Source organism: Serinus canaria, chromosome 3 (genome assembly GCF_022539315.1).
Source record: "Serinus canaria isolate serCan28SL12 chromosome 3, serCan2020, whole genome shotgun sequence".
Taxonomy (NCBI): domain Eukaryota; kingdom Metazoa; phylum Chordata; class Aves; order Passeriformes; family Fringillidae; genus Serinus; species Serinus canaria.
The window spans coordinates 33,310,041-33,328,173 of record NC_066316.1 but is presented as its reverse complement, the minus strand read 5'-3'; the positions used below and the strand labels follow the sequence as shown (position 1 = coordinate 33,328,173).

The 18,133-nt window shown below is 37.0% G+C and overlaps 1 protein-coding gene across 7 annotated transcripts in view; it reads left to right on the top strand.

The window, feature by feature from the left end:
• Positions 1–18,133, top strand: part of LTBP1 (latent transforming growth factor beta binding protein 1) — a 188,574-nt gene that overhangs the window by 76,808 nt on the left and 93,633 nt on the right. For all 7 annotated transcript variants that reach the window (XM_030236100.2, XM_030236099.2, XM_030236097.2 and 4 more), the window contains 2 exons: positions 7,753–7,977; positions 11,311–11,588. In XM_030236100.2, the coding sequence (XP_030091960.1) occupies positions 7,753–7,977; positions 11,311–11,588 (503 nt within the window). The remainder of the gene's footprint in view (positions 1–7,752; positions 7,978–11,310; positions 11,589–18,133) is intronic.

Below are 18,133 nucleotides of genomic sequence, written 5' to 3'. Positions count from 1 at the left end.
TGAACATGATGTTGTTATATGGTCCGGAATACCCCTCTGGTCATTTGGGGTCACCAGTCCTGCCTGTGTCTCCTCTCAGTTTCCTGTGCATCCCCAGCCTCTTTGCCCATGTGGAAGTGCACAAAGAAGAAAAGCCCTTGGCTCTGTGTGAGCTCTGTTCAGCAATAACCATCTCTACATTATCAACACTCTGGTCAGCACAAACCCAAAACACAACCCAATACCAGACACTGTGAAGAAAATCAACTCTACCCCAGCTGAAGCCAGCACATCAGCTTAAATATCTATTATTCACTTGCCAGAAATTGCAAGGATGCTGATGTCCCTGGCCAGTGTCAGCTTTACTACACTACTTCTGTGGTCTTCAGAGCCTTTGCAGAACAGAAGCATGGCCAGTGTTTCTCAGAAGGTGTTGCTGTGTTGTCTGATGATAATCAAGTAGTCAGATGTCTAGGAAGAGCTCTTTTCTCAGCCTCATGCTACTGGCTGTTATTCCATATGCGAGTCCAATCTGCTTTTTGGAAATAGCCTAATAGGACAATAGGTGTCAGAGCAGAGAAATCATTTACACTGATGTCTTCAGATTGTAACAGTGCATGAGCAATGACAGCGCAGTGTCATGGTCAAATTACTCATTAATCCTGTTGTCCTTAGAGGTGGGTAGGGCTGCTCAGCTGATACCTGAAGGGAAAAATATAGTCTAGAAGGATCCTGTAGCAATAAAGATGCTTGCTGTTTGTTTTTACCTGACCTTCTCTTGAGTTCTTGTTCCATTGAAAATGGGTATGTTTCAACAGCATTAACTAATACATGTTAGTATTACACATGCTCAGGCACATGAAACACTATACAGAATAGTAAGCCTTAAAAACTTTGGGAATGTAGGAAGGGTGGTTTTCATCTGACACCATGCACCTTGCTGTCAGTATTCCTATTTTGACAATGACAAGAAGTTATTCAGGACTTCTTAAATTGATACCTATGAAGTTTTTATACTGCAGTACGTTTGTTTTAAGCAAGGGTGCTAACTTGTTACCCTTCCAAAGCCAGCTTTTCCTAGTTATTTTATTTCTGAGGAAAATAAATATCAATACACTAGAAATCCAAAAAAGTGTCTGGAATAGTTTTTTTGTATGTGTTAGCATCTTTCTCAAAGGTCTGATCCTGACCATTTGTAAGGCATTAATTCCTGATAAACAGCAACTGGTGGGGGTTTTTGTTTTTCTTAGTATACTGAGTCTAAGCCTAACTGTTGTGTTATACTCAGTATATCAGGGTGATGTCCAATAAAGTCAATAAATTTGCCGCCTATGATCAGTGTAGGAGTGACTCAGATGACTCCCTAGCAGTGTCTCCTTGCCTGCCAAAATAGTGTCTGAATCATCTCAGATATTGAGAATATTAGAAGCAGGGCTAGCTAGGATTGATTAAGCATCGTGCTTGTTTGTAAGAATCCTCCTGTCAATCATTTTGCAGCTACCATAATTTTTGTTATACCCTTTCTATATTGAGTAAGTACAGCTTTAGGCCATTTTCCATGCCACAGCATACATTGAATTTTTCTGATAGTATTTGAATATTCCAAGACTGTTTTTCATCCATCCTGTTCTTTCCAGACTGTAACAATAAGAGTTTTATTGGCAGCTGTTGGTCAGATGGTGATCAGGCACCTACACAACAGGCCTATGATGCATTTGACACATCTGAGGATAGTTGACTTATCACATGAGTTTGGAAGGATGTGATACAGGGCCAATGAGACTCCTATCCCATTGGTACCTACAATGAGAGATGAATGAAATACCTGGGGACATATTGGATGTCTCTTGGTTGAAGTTTTGTACACATCTTCAAGTTGTGTACTTGAAGATGTACATCCAGCTTTTCTTCCTGAGTTGTTTTAAAGCAGTGAGTTTAAAATGGAGGAACACAGATAAGTAGTGCAGTGAAATTATCTAGTGCCTGTTCATTCTGGATTTCTTGCTGATGATGTTGCTCACTCAAAAGTATATATCTCTATAACATATTGTAGCCTTGTTCTTTATGATCTGAACTTGCTCCCCAAATTTCAGTATCAGGATGTTCCATAGTTGACAGTGTAGCCTCCATTAGCTCCAAAAAACATGCATGATCCAGACTGGAATAGCACCATAAAGCTTGCTTATTTTGGCAGTAATTTGTTTTGCTTATCTGGTTAAATAGCAGTATTTATGATCCCATACCCAAGTGGGGATGCATTACTTTTTTTTAAGATCTCTTGGTAAGATTAGTTTAAAAATAAGGCAAATTCTAATGAAGTCAGCTGTGTTAATTTGCAATAGCTGAGAACCCAGTTTAGCTGTGTATATTGTAATCATGCAATTAGATTTCAGCTAGGTTCTTGGTCGAAGTTTTTCCCTGCAATATTGCAGATTTTACCTCTTTCCAGAAGAAACATCTCAAGTGCCTTCAGAATCATGGTTATGTAACTAGGCCAGTCACAAGAGCAGGGCATCTCTTTACTATTTTTAGTGGTGTTATAGAGATATTTCAGTGGTTTAGGAGCAGAAAAAGTCATATCTGGTGCTGGAGCTCTTGCTATCAGATCTACTTTTTAAAATTGCTTTTCCTTGTTGCAATGGGATGTTTATATTAAAAGGCAAACTACAAACATTAGGATAAATTCAAAAGTGAATGCAGATGTATCATAGTCTTAAGGCCATTTGAAGATTTTCTTTTCTCCCTTTGCATCCCCAAGCAGAAGTTTGTGATATCAAGATTATCTGAATCCTACTAAAGTAATGAAATTATTTATTTTTAAACTTGCAACTTCTTTACATAATACCTCTGAATTGCAACCAGAAATCTGAAGAGAAAAGAGTTTAGGATCAATTAGTTAGAAAGTTGAGGTACCACAAGTTAAGAAAAAAAAAGGGAAAAAAGGTAGGGAAGAGTCTGAACCAGAGAGATAGCATCGCTGCTGTAGTTCACGCCTCTGTGCCTTTTCTGAATTACTGTAAGAGCTGGTGCAATTAGAAAGTGGAAATAAGTTTAGAACAATTGTGCAGATCCCTATGTGGCACCTCTGGGTTTCAACTTTTACCTAAAGCTTGTGGTGTTTCAGAGCACTGTGTTATAAGAATGTTGCATATGGCAGTGTGACCATTTGTACTCAGTAGGTCTGCGTAGGAGTCCCTGTGCTTTCTGTGTGCTTAGTAACAGGATGGATGAAAGATGCCCAAACAGCTGGGGGGCATGTAGTAATGCTGGATAACTGCAGTACTCAGAGACAAAATTAGTCTGTTCTTTGTGATGCATCCAGTGGAAATACTGTAATCTACATGAGCAGTTCAAGGTTTTCCTTGGCAAGCCTATTGGTGTGATTGAATAGTGCTTACGCTCGAATTGTTGATAGCATGTAAGTAGAAAAGGCAAAGAGTGGTGAGGGAAACTCATATGTTCCCTGAGGTGTAAAAGAAAAGGAATTTAGCGAGTCTGATGAGGAACATTTCAAAACCCATCTTTATTTTCCCTAACACTGGTTACAGGAAGGGAGTTTCCTTCCATCCTGAGGGCTTGTTTGGGTAAGCATGGGCTATTTTTTAAGGATTAGGAGGCTTTAGGTGCTTGGAATTTGTTTTGTTACACATTGTTTTGATTAAATGAAAACATTTGGACTTGATTAAATTAGTTTATCTGGAGCTGTTTGAGGTTGTTTAAGTATCGAAAACAAATTAGATTATGTAATTACATGAACAAACTGTATTTATCAGTGGTTTCCTAGCTGCTTTGTTGATGATTTCATGCCGTGTACTCATGTTTCTAACCCATAGCTGTGGCAACTTTATTGGAATTGATCTTGCAAATGTTCTTTTTCTATGCATTGAGCTGTTCAGAGACTCCTTGTTTAGGCATCTTGATGCACCTTCTCTGCCTGACTCATTTCAAACAGTGCAGGCTGTGCCAGACTGGAAGATTTAAGGCTTTTGGATGCCAAAGGAATCAAAGCTTGCTATTACCAATTAAATGCCCAAGGATGGGAAGAATACTTAAAGTGTTCGTGTTTTCTTAAACCTGTCTCCACATTTCTAAAGGATGTGTGTTCATTTATCGTAAAAAAAATAATTCAGCTAGTTCAATCATATGTTCCTTAAGAGACCATTGAGAGATTTAGCTTACAGGAGACCTCAGTGAGAAAACTGTTGCCTTTCTTAGATCCATTAATACTTCCTTTTCTTAGTTTGTAAGATACCTACGTGTGAACTGAAATTTCTTCCTAGCATATGCAGACCTATCTTCACATTTTTATCAAGGTCTGAGCTAGAGAGTTTCACTCTATAATGGATATTTTCATTTCTTCTATTTTCATATTTTCAGAGGAAATGGTAACAGCCCAGTGAGAATCAGGCTTCAGTGTACCCTTTTTCTGAATGTCAGTTGAGAACTTACCTGCAAACCCAGCATCTTCAAATGGTCTCTACCAAAAAGCATGGGTCTGGCTTTTGTCAGGAATGTCTCTTATGCCTCTGGCAGTATTCTGCCATTCTGTTTAGGTTTTTTGGCCTCAATGACAAGACAAAACAAAGCAAAAAACTTAGAGGAGGGGTTGAGCTGTTCAAGCTGTCCTGGCTTTATGACCTGTTTCTATCTTAAGTGGTCCTTTCCCTGGGGCTCTTTGGTCTTAGTTAAACAGAGATCCCCAGAGCCTTGTCAAGGAGAAGCAGTGGTTCCGTCCTCTGCCTTTTTGAAGGCTTATGCTCCTCCAGCTCACTTTTCTCAGAATGGTCTGTGTGTATGTTCCACTTCCAGTGAAGTTATGTACCTGTGATTTCCAGCACCAGTGTCATAATCAAATGCAGCCCCTTCTCCTGGCCATAAACTATCTGAAGAAGTCATGCAGCAAGAGTGTGGGCTGCTTATACCTATTTAAAATAATCAGAAATTTTATTTCAGTGCTGTGGTTTTGGGTTATTTTATTATTTTTTATTTGGTCTTTTGTTTTGAGTTTTTTTTTTTTTAAGTTCTCATAATATTTGCCATTTGAGATTGTCAAGTTTTCAGTTTAGCCTGGAGATTACGTCCTATTTGGTTTTGCATGGCTAATTTGGACTTAAAATTGTATATTTCAGAATTTAGAATTTTTATTACAGAACTTTATATTTTCAGAATAGATTTCACGTATTCTCACTTGAACTTCCTTCATTATTTGTTAGGCCGGAGATGCAAATCAGTATCAGTTAACTGAGTGATTTACACCACATGTTGGAAGCTTGGTAGTTTATCTCCTGTTATGTTTAAATTCTGAGGCATTAAATATTCTTAATTATTTATGTCATGCTAGACCTTTTAGTGTCATTTGTTCACACTTATTTGCACAAATTATTTGGGTGGCTATCTGAAGCAAACTGTTACGAGAAGGAATATGAACCAACTCTTTTCTGTTGGCATCTTCCTTCCCGGTACTTTTTAGGACAAACTTGCTCAAAAACAAAGCTTTTCATGTGCCTATTCATTCATTACCACCAGATTCCTGAAGGAGAGGAACATGTGAAAAGTGCCTGGTGGTGTAGCGATACCCAGGCAACTTGGCCTTCTAGATGTCAATTGCTTTATGGGAACAGGAGCACAGAAGAAATTATTTTAATTGGGTGAAATTCTGGATACATTTATGTTATTTATGAGGTGGATTTTTCAATGTTACCTTGTTGCCTCCACCCTGGAGAGAGGGAGAAGAAAATCTATAGCGTAGACCTCTTGCACTGAAGGAATTCCATGGTGAAACTACTTTTGTTAACCTTTGTTTCACTGTACTTCCTTCAAACACTAAACTGCTCCCCCCTTAATGCTATTTCATATTGTTTCATTGTGTGATTTTATTTTGCATGAAAACCACCTTGGTGTTCAACCTTGCTCAGGCACATCTTAAAAAGCACTAAAATTCTTTGTATGTTGTCTCTATTACAGCTGCTTTTTTGTGGCTGCTCAGGAAGAAATGATACCAGAGTGATAGAGAGGTGTCTGTCATGCTTTAGTTACTGCTGTGGTCAACCCTCCATCACTTTGCTCTGAAGTAACAGCAGTACTGTAAGGATGTCTTTTATACCCTCAGGTGAAGTCCCAACAAGGGTTGGGACCCAGTAAAGTAATGCTTGTGCTGTTGTGGGTAGCCTTCCAAGGTTGACTTAGTACCATTAGCACAATGCTACAGCTTGAAGTGCTTTCAGTCAGTTTATATTAAATGTAAATATAAGATAAGACAAGAAAAATATGAAATATACTTTTGCAGAGCACAGTGAAGAAACAATTCTGGCACTTTGCATTGTGGACCTATCCGGCAATCAGGCAGTGGTGTTCCAGACCCTCTCTGGAACACCTCTCTGGACCCTCCACAGAGGCTGCTCTGTGCTGAGCCTGGCTGAGTGGGTGTTGCTTGAGCATTTCCTGGGCCAAGGGAATCATACAGCTGGCTTGTAGAACTCCTTGGGCTGCTGAGTGTTTTGCTTTGTCTTCTTGCAGCACACAACACACAGGTTCCTTTTCCAACACTAGAACCAACACTGGGATGATATTCATAATACCAATAGCCTGTGATTGTCCAGAGGTCACAGCAATTGGAATAATGAACACTAGGTTCTTCATTACTTTGATTTACCTACAGTTTGTTATTTTTATTGTAATTCATTACAGACCAAGCAATACCAATCCAGCAAAATGCCATGATTAATGTAAAGGTTCTTATTTTTTTAAGTCAGAAACGTATCTTAAATATGACAAATGGATACTGAACTCTATTTCTCAAATACTATTTGATTCCTGACAAAAATGACCTTTGTTTGTCTTGAACAAAATCTTATGATATTATTCCTGTTGTTTTCACATCATTTAGTTCTTGGAAATTCTGACAGCTCTTTTACATTGTGATTGATTATAGCATCCTACATTATATTTTCAGAAAGTGCTGAACCATGCCTATTACTGCCTCTATCTCTGAGTTGAGAAATATTTTTCATTTGATAATTTCATGTTTCATGATATTATGTTTCATGTTTTATCTGATAATTTATATTGCTGTAAATGTGCAAGTGCTAGCTAGCACAGAAATAATTACCCTTGTTTTTATATTGGACTTACAAGGTTTTAATGCTTTGGAGTTTGTCTATGAAATAATTTCAGTAAAATCTCTTATTTTTATGATCTTTATGGGTTGGATACAACAATATCTGAGAAATAAATGTTAAGCAAAAATCTAGATCCTCTGCAAGAAATAGTTTTCTAGAGAACAGCCAAGACTTAAAGTCAAAATGGAAAATTTGTCCCAGTACTTTGTATTCTCGGGTGAGTTTTTTCACAGACTTCCAGGAAAGGGTAAGTAATCCAAGATTTTCAGAAACAGCAGGCTGACAAATAAGAGTATCTGTACTGAAGTGTGAATAAGAGTTGTAGCCAGGCACCATATTAGTTTAATGTCTTGCTTAATAGCATCATGAAATAAAATAGCTGGGATAGCTAAGGAAAGAATTGCTTTCTGTTTGTCATGGAGAGAAGATGAGAACGAGGCAGAGCTCAGAGACCACAAGGAGGGGAAAGGGAAGTGGTTCTACCACAAGGCACTTAAAAGTTCATGTCAGATGGATAGTCCTTCCTCAGATGTCTGAATGAAGAACGAAGCTTTCCAACCCTATTCCTTTCCACTTCAACTTGTGCATGATATGTGATCAGCTAATACTAAAGCTAAAGTCATTAACAAAATTTTTATTTCTGTTTTTATTTCAGTTATTTGCCACCTTCCATGCATGAATGGAGGCCAGTGTAGTTCTAGAGATAAATGCCAGTGCCCTCCTAATTACACTGGTAAACTTTGTCAGATTCCTGTGCAGACTGCCAATTCTCCAAAACTCTACCATCACCCGCAACAGGTGAACAAGGCTGTAGGATCACAAGTTATCCACTCTACTCATACTTTACCACTGACAATGTCTGGACAGCAAGGTGTAAAAGGTAACTTCTTTCTTAATAGGTATTTTTAACTTGTTGGTTTTAGCAATTTATTTTGAGTATTCAACCAGTAACAATAGTGCTATATCTCCATATATCAAATATTGACACCACAAGTTGAATCATGAGCTCACCAGAATGCGAACATGTTTCCTCAATGACTGAAAGAATAAGAAATAACAGTGTTATTGAAAAGAGTTTACCTACAAACTCTTTGTAGGTAATTTGCTTTATGGCACAATCTAATGCGAATTGCAGAGTCAAGGGATAATGCAGGGGGTTTCTTCCAGAAGTGTAGACCTGTTCAAAAAAACAATGATCGTGGTTGAACAGAGTCCATAAGCTGCAGTGTACCTAGACAGAGAATTGCAAGTGGTTACTACTGGAGGGAAGAGACCATGCTTTTTAACATAAAAAATCTTAAATCTAATGCAAAACTAAAAATACAAGCTGTGTTTATCTTGAATGACTTAGTAGAGTCTAGTAAGTTAGTTTTGTGGTGAACTATTTAGCGTAGATAGGCCATGATATGACTCAAATAGAACATTCCTTCCAGGTCAAATAACAATATCATTAAAAAAAAAAAAAAAAAAGTAGGGTTTTCCTCTTGCTAATGCTGTGAAGAAGACAGCATTAAAGTCTGAAATGCATGAAAGTTCATTCAGCTTTGGATTACTGTTTCCTCTCATACTTTTGTTGTGAGGTGAAAACTTCTGATTACTTTGAAGAAAAGTGTTGAATTTATTTTTTATGTGTCTAGGTAGTATTTTATCTGGGTGAGATCTTGTCCATATAAAGTGATTTTCAAGCATCAAATATGTATGTATTTCCAGTATATTTCACAAATGCTTGTTAGATGTTGGCAGCAAAATTATCCAAAGAATTCACTAGCACAGAGCATGCCTTCCCCTGCAGCTCAGATTCTCAACCTAGGACCTAATGTGAATTTTGTTTGCTCGTTTGAATTGCCAGATTGATTTTTGGTCAAGGGTCATTTTAAAATTACTTCTTCAAGGTTGGTATCTTTGAATAAAAAGAAAATATATGGGAAAGATGTGAGGAGGCTCACTTACTGGCAAATAGTTTCTGAAAAACATTGCTAAAAGATATTTGTGATAAATTTAATCTACCATAGTAATTCTGTATTCAGAAAAGGACAGAACTGTGAAGGAACTGTTGACAGTATCCTGGAAATGCAATGTTTTATAAGTACTTTTGAGTATCTCCTCCATCCGAAGAAGAGACTATAATTACCTAAACATTTAGCAGAGTGTCAGTTTATTTGTATGCCTATGTAATTCCAGCTGAAATAATTTTAGACAATATAGTGGACCACAACCCCCAAATTTTTAATACACAGTTATTCTTCAGATTGTCTCCTAAAATGCACAATAGGTTTCTCATTGCTAAAGAGTCTGACCTCTTGAATATTTTTCCCCAACCTTCAAATCCTCATAGGAATCATTAGCAGTCACAATGCCTTTTCTTCTCTTTACGTGTCCAAATGAGGATATTGGATTGTTGAGAGATGAATATTTTATTTCTTTAAAGGAAAGAATAAAACAATTCATCCTGAAATGGCTGGCAAAAATAAAAATGAGCACATCTAGGCAGTGACCCAAGACCTGGAGAGGATTGTGATAATAATACTGCATGGGAGAACCCAGCCTAAATTTGATGTTTTCAGCATCTGAACATCTCTGGATGGATTGAGACACTAAAGCAGAGAAATTCTGTGATTTCTTTTGAGAAACTATATTTTTGAATCACTATTTCTTTTGAATCACTATATTTTTTAGATTTAGCAGCTAGATAAACTAGTTGAAGGGATCCCTCTTCATACATAAAAATATTGGCGCAAGTTTTGTTCTTTTTACAGACAGACTAGGCTGTCTTGTCTTGCCCTCCAAACCCAGTCTAACAGCCTGAAAAGGACCTCACTGCTGCTGCTTGTAACACTGAAGCTTTCCCCTGTGGGTTTGCCTCTGGCAGACCTCATGTAGCATACATTTTGCTTGTGGGTTGTTTTCAGCTACAGGCAAGATCTTTACCCTGCAGCCATATTCTGCTGACCTTCTGCCATCTTCTTCCTGATGTTTCTGTCTGAGTATGTTGAAAATTTTCATAAATGAAACAATGCAGTCAGTGTAAAAAGAAGTCTGTTTAAGGAAGTCCTGTGTGAGACCAATTAATACTGATAGTGTTCCTAGAGAAATGAAAATAATGTCAAAAAGCAAAAGCACATTCTCCAAAATATTATAATTTTACAGTAGCTCCAATAAATTAAATATGCCTCCTGAGGAGTGGAGCTGAAAATACCTAATCAAGTTCTAAAGAACAGTTCAAACTTCAGGAGACAAGGAGATAATCCAGAAGACTGAACAATGCAGTGTGCATCATAGAGAAAGCTGTGTCAAATGGTGTTTTTGGTTCTTGATGTTTGGAAGGGGTGCTGCCTCTGGTGGATTGTGTGGCCTCAAGCAGCCTGTGTAGTACTTGCTGATGAGAGAGGCCCAGCCAGACACAGGAAATGCTAACTTAGTTCTGCAGCTTACCAACTCCACGGCTTGTTACACACCTCTCCTCCCTGCCCAATAATAATTTGAATTACTCTAAAGGGCATTCTGTATTGCAGTGAAAAGAGGCTTAAGGGTCACAAGCAGTTCTGTGCAGATTGCATTGACTGGAGGGTCTCGGTCTACATACCCAGACTTCAAACTGCAACCATGTTTAAAAACGGAAGTGTCTGAAAGTAATTTCCTCCCCCTTTATCTGCCAAACCCTGAATTCAAAGTTCAGCAAAGGGAGTGGTGATTTTAGATGGTTGAGATGCTGGCAGCTCTTGCAGGGGCGAACTTGGGACTTGGCAGGTATAGAAAGATGAAGGGATGAAATCTGAAGCTTTTTCTGTGTTCCAGAGAAAGATGATGGATCTGAAAATGAAAATAAAGCTTACTATATATCCAAAAATAACCTAGTAGAGTATGAATTCTGGAACTTTGAATGGGATTCTTATTACACAGTATGACCACAAATATTAATGTCATACCAGCCAATTTAGACATCCATGTTTATCTAGCAGTCTTTACAATCCTATAATGTTGTTCTTTCTTTCATGAAGATTTTTCATTTTCTTGCTTTGTTAATGAGACTCAATGTGTTCTTTAGCCTTCCCTCTAACCCCCAAATTTAGGCTTCATTTATATTTCATTCACTTCAAGGCACTCTGTAAAAATTCTGATTTACAAAAAGAAATGTCTTAGAGGTGCCTAAGATGTCTTTTTCACATATTTTATTACCAATTTCTCTTATGTGTTTTTCCTTCAATTATTTTAGTGAAGTTCCCTCCTAACATAGTGAATATCCATGTGAAACATCCCCCAGAAGCCTCAGTTCAGATCCATCAAGTGTCAAGGATTGACAGCACATCAACAGGACAAAAAGCGAAAGTACCTCAGCCAGTACATCCACAGGTCTCTTACCAAGGTCTTCCGTATCAGAAGACCCAGAAAGGACATACAGCTTACACAAATCAACAACCCATTCCTCATATGTTTCCTGTTTCAGTTAAAACTCAGCTTGGGCGCTGCTTTCAGGAGACTGTTGGGACACAGGTAAGAAATGTTTGCTAAGGCTTGCTGCGACAGGTAGCTTTAAAACTCTATTATAAAGGAATGAAAAAATCCAACAATTAGAGGGAAAGGACACATTTGACATTCTTTTCTGCAAGAAAATTATTTTGAGAATGTAACATTCTTATTAAGTAACATTTTTCTTAACCTCTTTCTCTTTTAAGATAATGTCTTTTAGTTTCTGTGGAGTTGGGTCCCTGACATTTTGGTTTCAATTATTTTTTCCATAGCTTTTCCTTTTTCTCCTGGAAATTCCTATTCAGCAACTTTATATGTTTTACAGTATTTCAGACTAATATTTTGAGTCTGTTGAAATGTGACCATTGAATGGAGTAGAAAAATCATGAAAGCCAACTGATTGTTCACTAGAATATTAAAACCTTAGTTCACTTTAAAATAGTATGTTCACATAATGTTTTTCACATGACTATTCAAAATTGTGTGTCTTCTTTCCATCCTGAAAGCATTTAAATAGCAACACATGGTTTTATATTTGCATATATATATATATATATATTTATATATATATATATAAATGGAGATTATAAGGATATGTGAAAAGATGATTAAGTCAGTAAAATCTTGTTATTTATTGCTTATTGCCTTTCTGAAATTTGGCTTTTCAGATCAAATGTCTTTAAGGTGAATGCATGCCTCAGACTGAAATAATGTGTGAGGTTTCAGGAAAAATCACTCGTTTTGGGACGTAATGTTAGAGAATAAGGATGTTGTTTTTCAGGTTAAAAAATACTTGACAACTCTATCATTGAAGATGTGAATTTTAAGTTTATCACAAGGGTTGCTTTGCTTTTGGTCCTTCCAGTAATATGCACCTAAAGCTAGCCAATTTTCAAGCATCAAATATTGTATGTATTTCCAGTATATTTCACAAATGCTTGTTAGATGTTGGCAGCAAAATTATCCAAAGAATTCACTGGCACAGAGCATGCCTTCCACTCAAAGGGTATCACCCATCGCTCCTGAGATGTAGGACTGGAGCAAAATGCCCTTTACAAGTGTTTATTGTGGCTGTTTCTTCCAGCTGAGAGTGAATTTTTTTAAAGGCTCTTAAGTTGTGTGCAACCCCTGCCTTCACCCCACAGAAAAAAGAGGGAAGAGACCCCAATCCCTTACTCACAGATGGGCAAGGAGTTTGGAAAGGATCAGTAATGGGGAACAGACAGGAGCAGGAGTAGGATGCAGTCAGAAGTAGGGTAAAGGTGACAGGGTGAAGCTGTCAGGTCCTAAGGTACTGAACTCCACCTGCTAAGGGCAGAATGTTGAAATCAAAGTTGCTTAGTCTCAGTCTCCTGCCATCTCCAACAAGTTGACAGTTAGAAGTAAAAGTAATCCATTCTGCAAAATGCAATGGAAGAAGTTAATTTAAATGTCACACCCAAGATTTTTTTAGAAGACCAGAGATAAGTTTGCGTATGGAACAATAAAGGCTAGACTTTACTGATTTTAGAATGATTGGTTTGGGATCTACAGCTTTAATTTACACTGGTGAGTTCTTTGTGTTTGTCTGTTTCAAGTGTATTAAAATCTTCTCTTTTTTTGTTTCAACAAGTGTTAAAGCACATGGTCAAATGAAAATTCATGGATTTTACAGGAAAAAAATGAAACAGGGCCTGTGCTTATGACCATTTCTCTCTATTTCCTAAAATTATCAATCTAAGAAGCATGGCATCATAATGTGCAGTCCTAAAATCTGGAAATAAGTGTGATAATTAATAGTTGTTTATTATTTTTTTATATTTCTCTTTGTACTCATATATAAAGGAATACAAATTTGCTTCCTTGGTTTTACACTTTGCAGTGGGTGCTGTTTTATCTCTTATCTCCTTTTAAAGGGGGAGAAAAGTGAAAATAAGCTTGCATTACCCTCATGTCTGACTTGGAATCCTACTAAATGCTTAGTCCCCAGTTTTTATAACTTTTTTCCAGTATTTCCCTGGAAATACTCAAGAAAGCGTAGTGTCCCCTAGTTTAGAACAGTGCATGTTTTCAGTTTTTACAGATTGCATTGATCAGTGTCAGCCTTGAAGAAGAGCATGGTAAGGATTTCAGAGGCATTCTGCTGCAGTGATGGTTCAATTTAAAACTGGAGTTGTAGAATGGCATGTTGTAGAACATTCATTTAAGACCTTGCCATAAATACAGATCTAAGTGACTCATTTGCCTTTCAATTTTGAATTTGAAATGTTATTGTTTTTCTTGCAGCCAGTCAATACTTATTATTTATGTTAAATATGCCTTGAACTGGGAAAGACAGCTTTCTTTTTTTAAGTGCTTAATAGACCTACTCTTAAAGAATTAGCTTTACAGTTTCTTTCATATCTGCTTTGCTGTGTCTGTGGGTTCTCTCTGTTGGTTCAGATGCCAAACTAAAATGAGCTTTCCCTATTAGTAGCAATGTATTGCAAGTCCTTTCTGGAGTTGATTCTGGATAATTTTGATACCCATACTTAGTTCAACAATCATCAGTGTTTAAACATTTTTTTGCAGGGTGGATTGTGTATTTGGCTTCAGAAATGTTTTATTAAACATCCTGGGATCCTGAGACGACTTTACTGTCTGTAGAGCAGATTGGTTGAAGGATTTGTGTGTGGCCTCTTGTAGACAAGTCAACGAAGTTGATTAGGGCTTTGCTGAACTTACTCTTGGTCCACACTAAAAGCACAGGATTAAAACTGTATCAGGATCTCTTTTGTGGTTTTGTGTGCATGTGTAACTTCTACCATTCTGTGTTTCTCCCCATCCCTTGTTCTCTCCTCTTTCTTCCTTGAATTTCAGCTGCTCTTCTGTTACAGGTCCTTTGATTTTAGTGCTCTGAGGTTTTTTTCATAATCTTCAGGGGAATATTTTTCATCTCCCAGCACATTCTTCCTTGCCCCACCTTAGTTAAATTCCCTTAATGTATCTCATTCAAAACCAGTAGGATATTCAATTTCCAAGACAGAGAGAGTGCATTTTCTGCAGTGAATTTCCAAGCAAGTGCATACTGTTACAGTTAGCAACTGTGGAGCTACCTTGAACTGAACTTCAGAGGACATTATGGCACAGACAGTTGAAAATCTGGTCATAATGCCAGGCCTACGATCACTTTTCATTAATGACATAGGAATGCTTTCAGACCTTCTCTTCCTAGCTGTCTGTAGTATCATAAGTGACTGTAACCAAAGACAGCAACCATGAGAAAAAGCTAATAAAAGGTGAATGGAAAGATGTCAGTCTACCAGCTCAGAAGGACAGGGAGAGTCGAGGGACAAGAGGAATGAAATCTCCCAGTTTAAGAATAAATAAAGACATAAAATTTGTAAATACATGTATACATGTACGTATGTGTTGTTTAATTGTGATTGTTTTTTGAAGTGTCCTCACCACTGTGAAGTAAAGTGGAAAGAAAACTACGAAGCAACTTTACTATTTGAATTTTTAAAAGATATTATAGGAAGCAAATAGTGTTTTGGATGGTTCTGTTTTGTTCTCAAGTCAATTCACTTTTCCTGGCTGTCTCTCTTTTCTCCGAGTGGAACACTCAGCATTTATTTCTCCTCTGGGAGATGTTAATGGTGATTGCTCCAGGATAACTTATCATGTTACATGGTAGCCCACAATGATAAGACCCACAAAAAAATTGTGGCTCATCAAACTCTTTCCTAGTACCGCAAACAGTTTTGCAGGGTATATCATAAACCATGTTAAGCTGCAGCCCATAAACTTGCTGTTGACATGATGATATAGGAAACAAACCTTTACCTAAACTTACCCATTGTTGATGTAGAGGAAATAGAGACTTGAAATTGGGAAACAGACATAATGGAAGCAGTAGGACAAAAATCCCAGTTAAAATGGAGAGCAGTAAACTTTTGAAGAGCACTCTATAATGGTGCCTTCAAAAGCTGGAGACTGGATGTAGTGTCCTGCAGAATATTTTACAGCCATGTAGTCCTTTATTCCTGAAATCCAAGGAGTTGGTCATCTTAGACCACTGATTCACTAAGTCCTATTTAGAAAGCAAGCAAATAAGGATGATTTTGTTTCTCTTTCATTCCTCCTCTTCAGATGATTTTAATTTTAATTCTGATAAAAATGCCTTTATTATGACACAGGATATCTTATTTCCCAAAATCCTTCTACAGCATCAGTGGTGTACCTAGTAAAGTTTGTGTGGTATTCTTGAGTCCTGTCGAATTTGCATATAATTTTTTTGCATTTAAATCAAGAAAAGAATGCACTTGCCTGCTGTCCATGAAAATCCATATAAAGATAATTGAGCACTACTTTTTTCACCCCTTAAGATCATTTTGAAGTGTTTACTAAGTATATTCATGTGTTTTCTGTTTTCCTATGGTTACTGCTTTGCAGTATTATCACTAAAAAATGGGGGTTTTCCTCAAAGTTGTTTGGGTCTCTTCATTGCTTCAATGTAAAAAAATTTGCAAAGCAGCAAGAAATTGGAGAAGCTGTTACTGGAAAAAGTTCATCTAAATCAGGCTCTTTCTGTCTAGATTTACATGTAATGCTGTGCTCTTCAAGAGATATTTTTGGGTATAAGGTTTACAGAAGGAGACTTGTAGTTATCCCAGCATCTGTAGTTTAAAAACAAAATTAAAAACCATTGTTATTCTAGAGAGAGACAGATACTTAAGTTCCTTACCTTGATGAAAGGAACACATGGCAAAATGTCCAGAAGAGAAGCTGGCTATGAAGTAATGTTTGCCTATGCTTGTTCATTCCTCCTCTTGTAACTGCTGAGAGGAGTTGGACTGCTCTCTGAAATGATCACTGCAAGAATTTCAGAAATACTGTCTTCTGATCCCCTCTTCTTGTTGTGGTACTTCAAGTCCGTTCCAGGTTGCTTTGTTGGGGTATGTGTTCCATTCCTCAATTTCCAGTGGTTTGCTGCATGATGCTTTGTGCTTCGCTTGCAAAGTGCTTTTAAAGGTGTTGCAGAAAAGGTCCATACTTGTTACAGCTCTGTTCAAAAGGACACCTGAATTAGAGTTGTTTTGGTATCATGAAGTGAAGTTTGGTGCATTATAGTGATTCTTTAACAAATCATCTTAAAGAAAATCACAATATAGCATCTATAGCAGATAAAAGAAGCATCTTTTGATAGATGAATGCTTTTAATTAATTGATTTTAATTATTTAAATGGTTTAATAAATACCATTAATGATGAACACTAGGAAAAACTTTTGAAAATTATAAGGATTGTCCATTTTTCAGTGCAATCAAAACACTCACATATGCATTCAAATGTGTTTCAAACACTGCTTAGTATGTCTGATCAACAGATATAAGTTAACCAGCATCTTAAGTGGGATAAATTTCTATGGAGACAGTTTATTTAATACTTTGTTTCAGCAATGTCTTTTACAGGAAATGTTTGTTTTGGCTTTAGCAACACATTTCTGTCTGCTGTCAGACTTAATAGAATACAAAATAAAGCCAAGTGATAGGTGGCAGCTGGAAAAGGTCAGAAATTATCAACATTGTATGAGGATCAAGATTCTGACTGCAAATCCTTAAGCATTTCCTTCATTCAGATATGGGCATACACTGACTGGGTATTTAAGAATATGCATACAGTTTTTAAAAACTGGGCCTAGATAGTTGATGAGTTTTTCATGATGTAAAATATTAAACAAAGACATCAAAGTTTTTGAGTTAGAAATCAGAACAGCACAATATTTGATAGCCCTTAAAGTCCAACCCAACGTATTGATGCTACTGTGTGCAATACAATCATAGTGTAGTGTGGAAGTGATGACAGCAGTGATATGCCTGTTGAAGTTATTCATTCAACTGTATAAACATCCCTGTTGAACTTCAGATTTAAGAAAACATTTCCTGGGGAGGTAAATTTCAGGTATTTTCTTTTTTTGACAACTGTATGAAATGAACTTTAGTATTTATCTTCTTTAGGAAGGAGAAGTGAGACAATTTTGTGCTTCATACTGGTACTTTTTCTCTTAGAGCACTTTTAAAACCTCTTTTCTTTAGAATAGTCTTAAAAATACCATCTCATAAAGTAAAATAGCTGTCTGGAATTCCTTGAAGCTCATGGTTTGGCTTCTGAAGTTCTTAAACAAATAGACTGTCAGAAATTGGTGTGGATTCATTTGCAGGATTAATATTTCATTTGCAGTAGTTTCTTTGCAAGATCAATACTCTGAAATATCAAGATTAAAGATGTATCAGATACCAAAAACACTAAACATTGTTTTAATTACTCAAATAGAAGAAAGCTGGATAATTTTACTTGCTTATGAAGAATGTTCTGCTTAAGCCAAAACAAATTCTTTACCAGTTCTTCTGGAAAGTCTGGAAGTATTTAAGTTTCTCTCCTGTGCTTATGAGACAATGCCTGTTAGTGAGCCAGTGCTACATGGGATAATACTCTTCATTTGTAACAACCTGTCATTCAGCTGGTCAGTGAGCTAATTATGTATGTCTGTTAATCGTTTCAGTAATAGAGTGTATTAAGTTTGAGGTTTCTTGCTCTGCTTGTCATTCC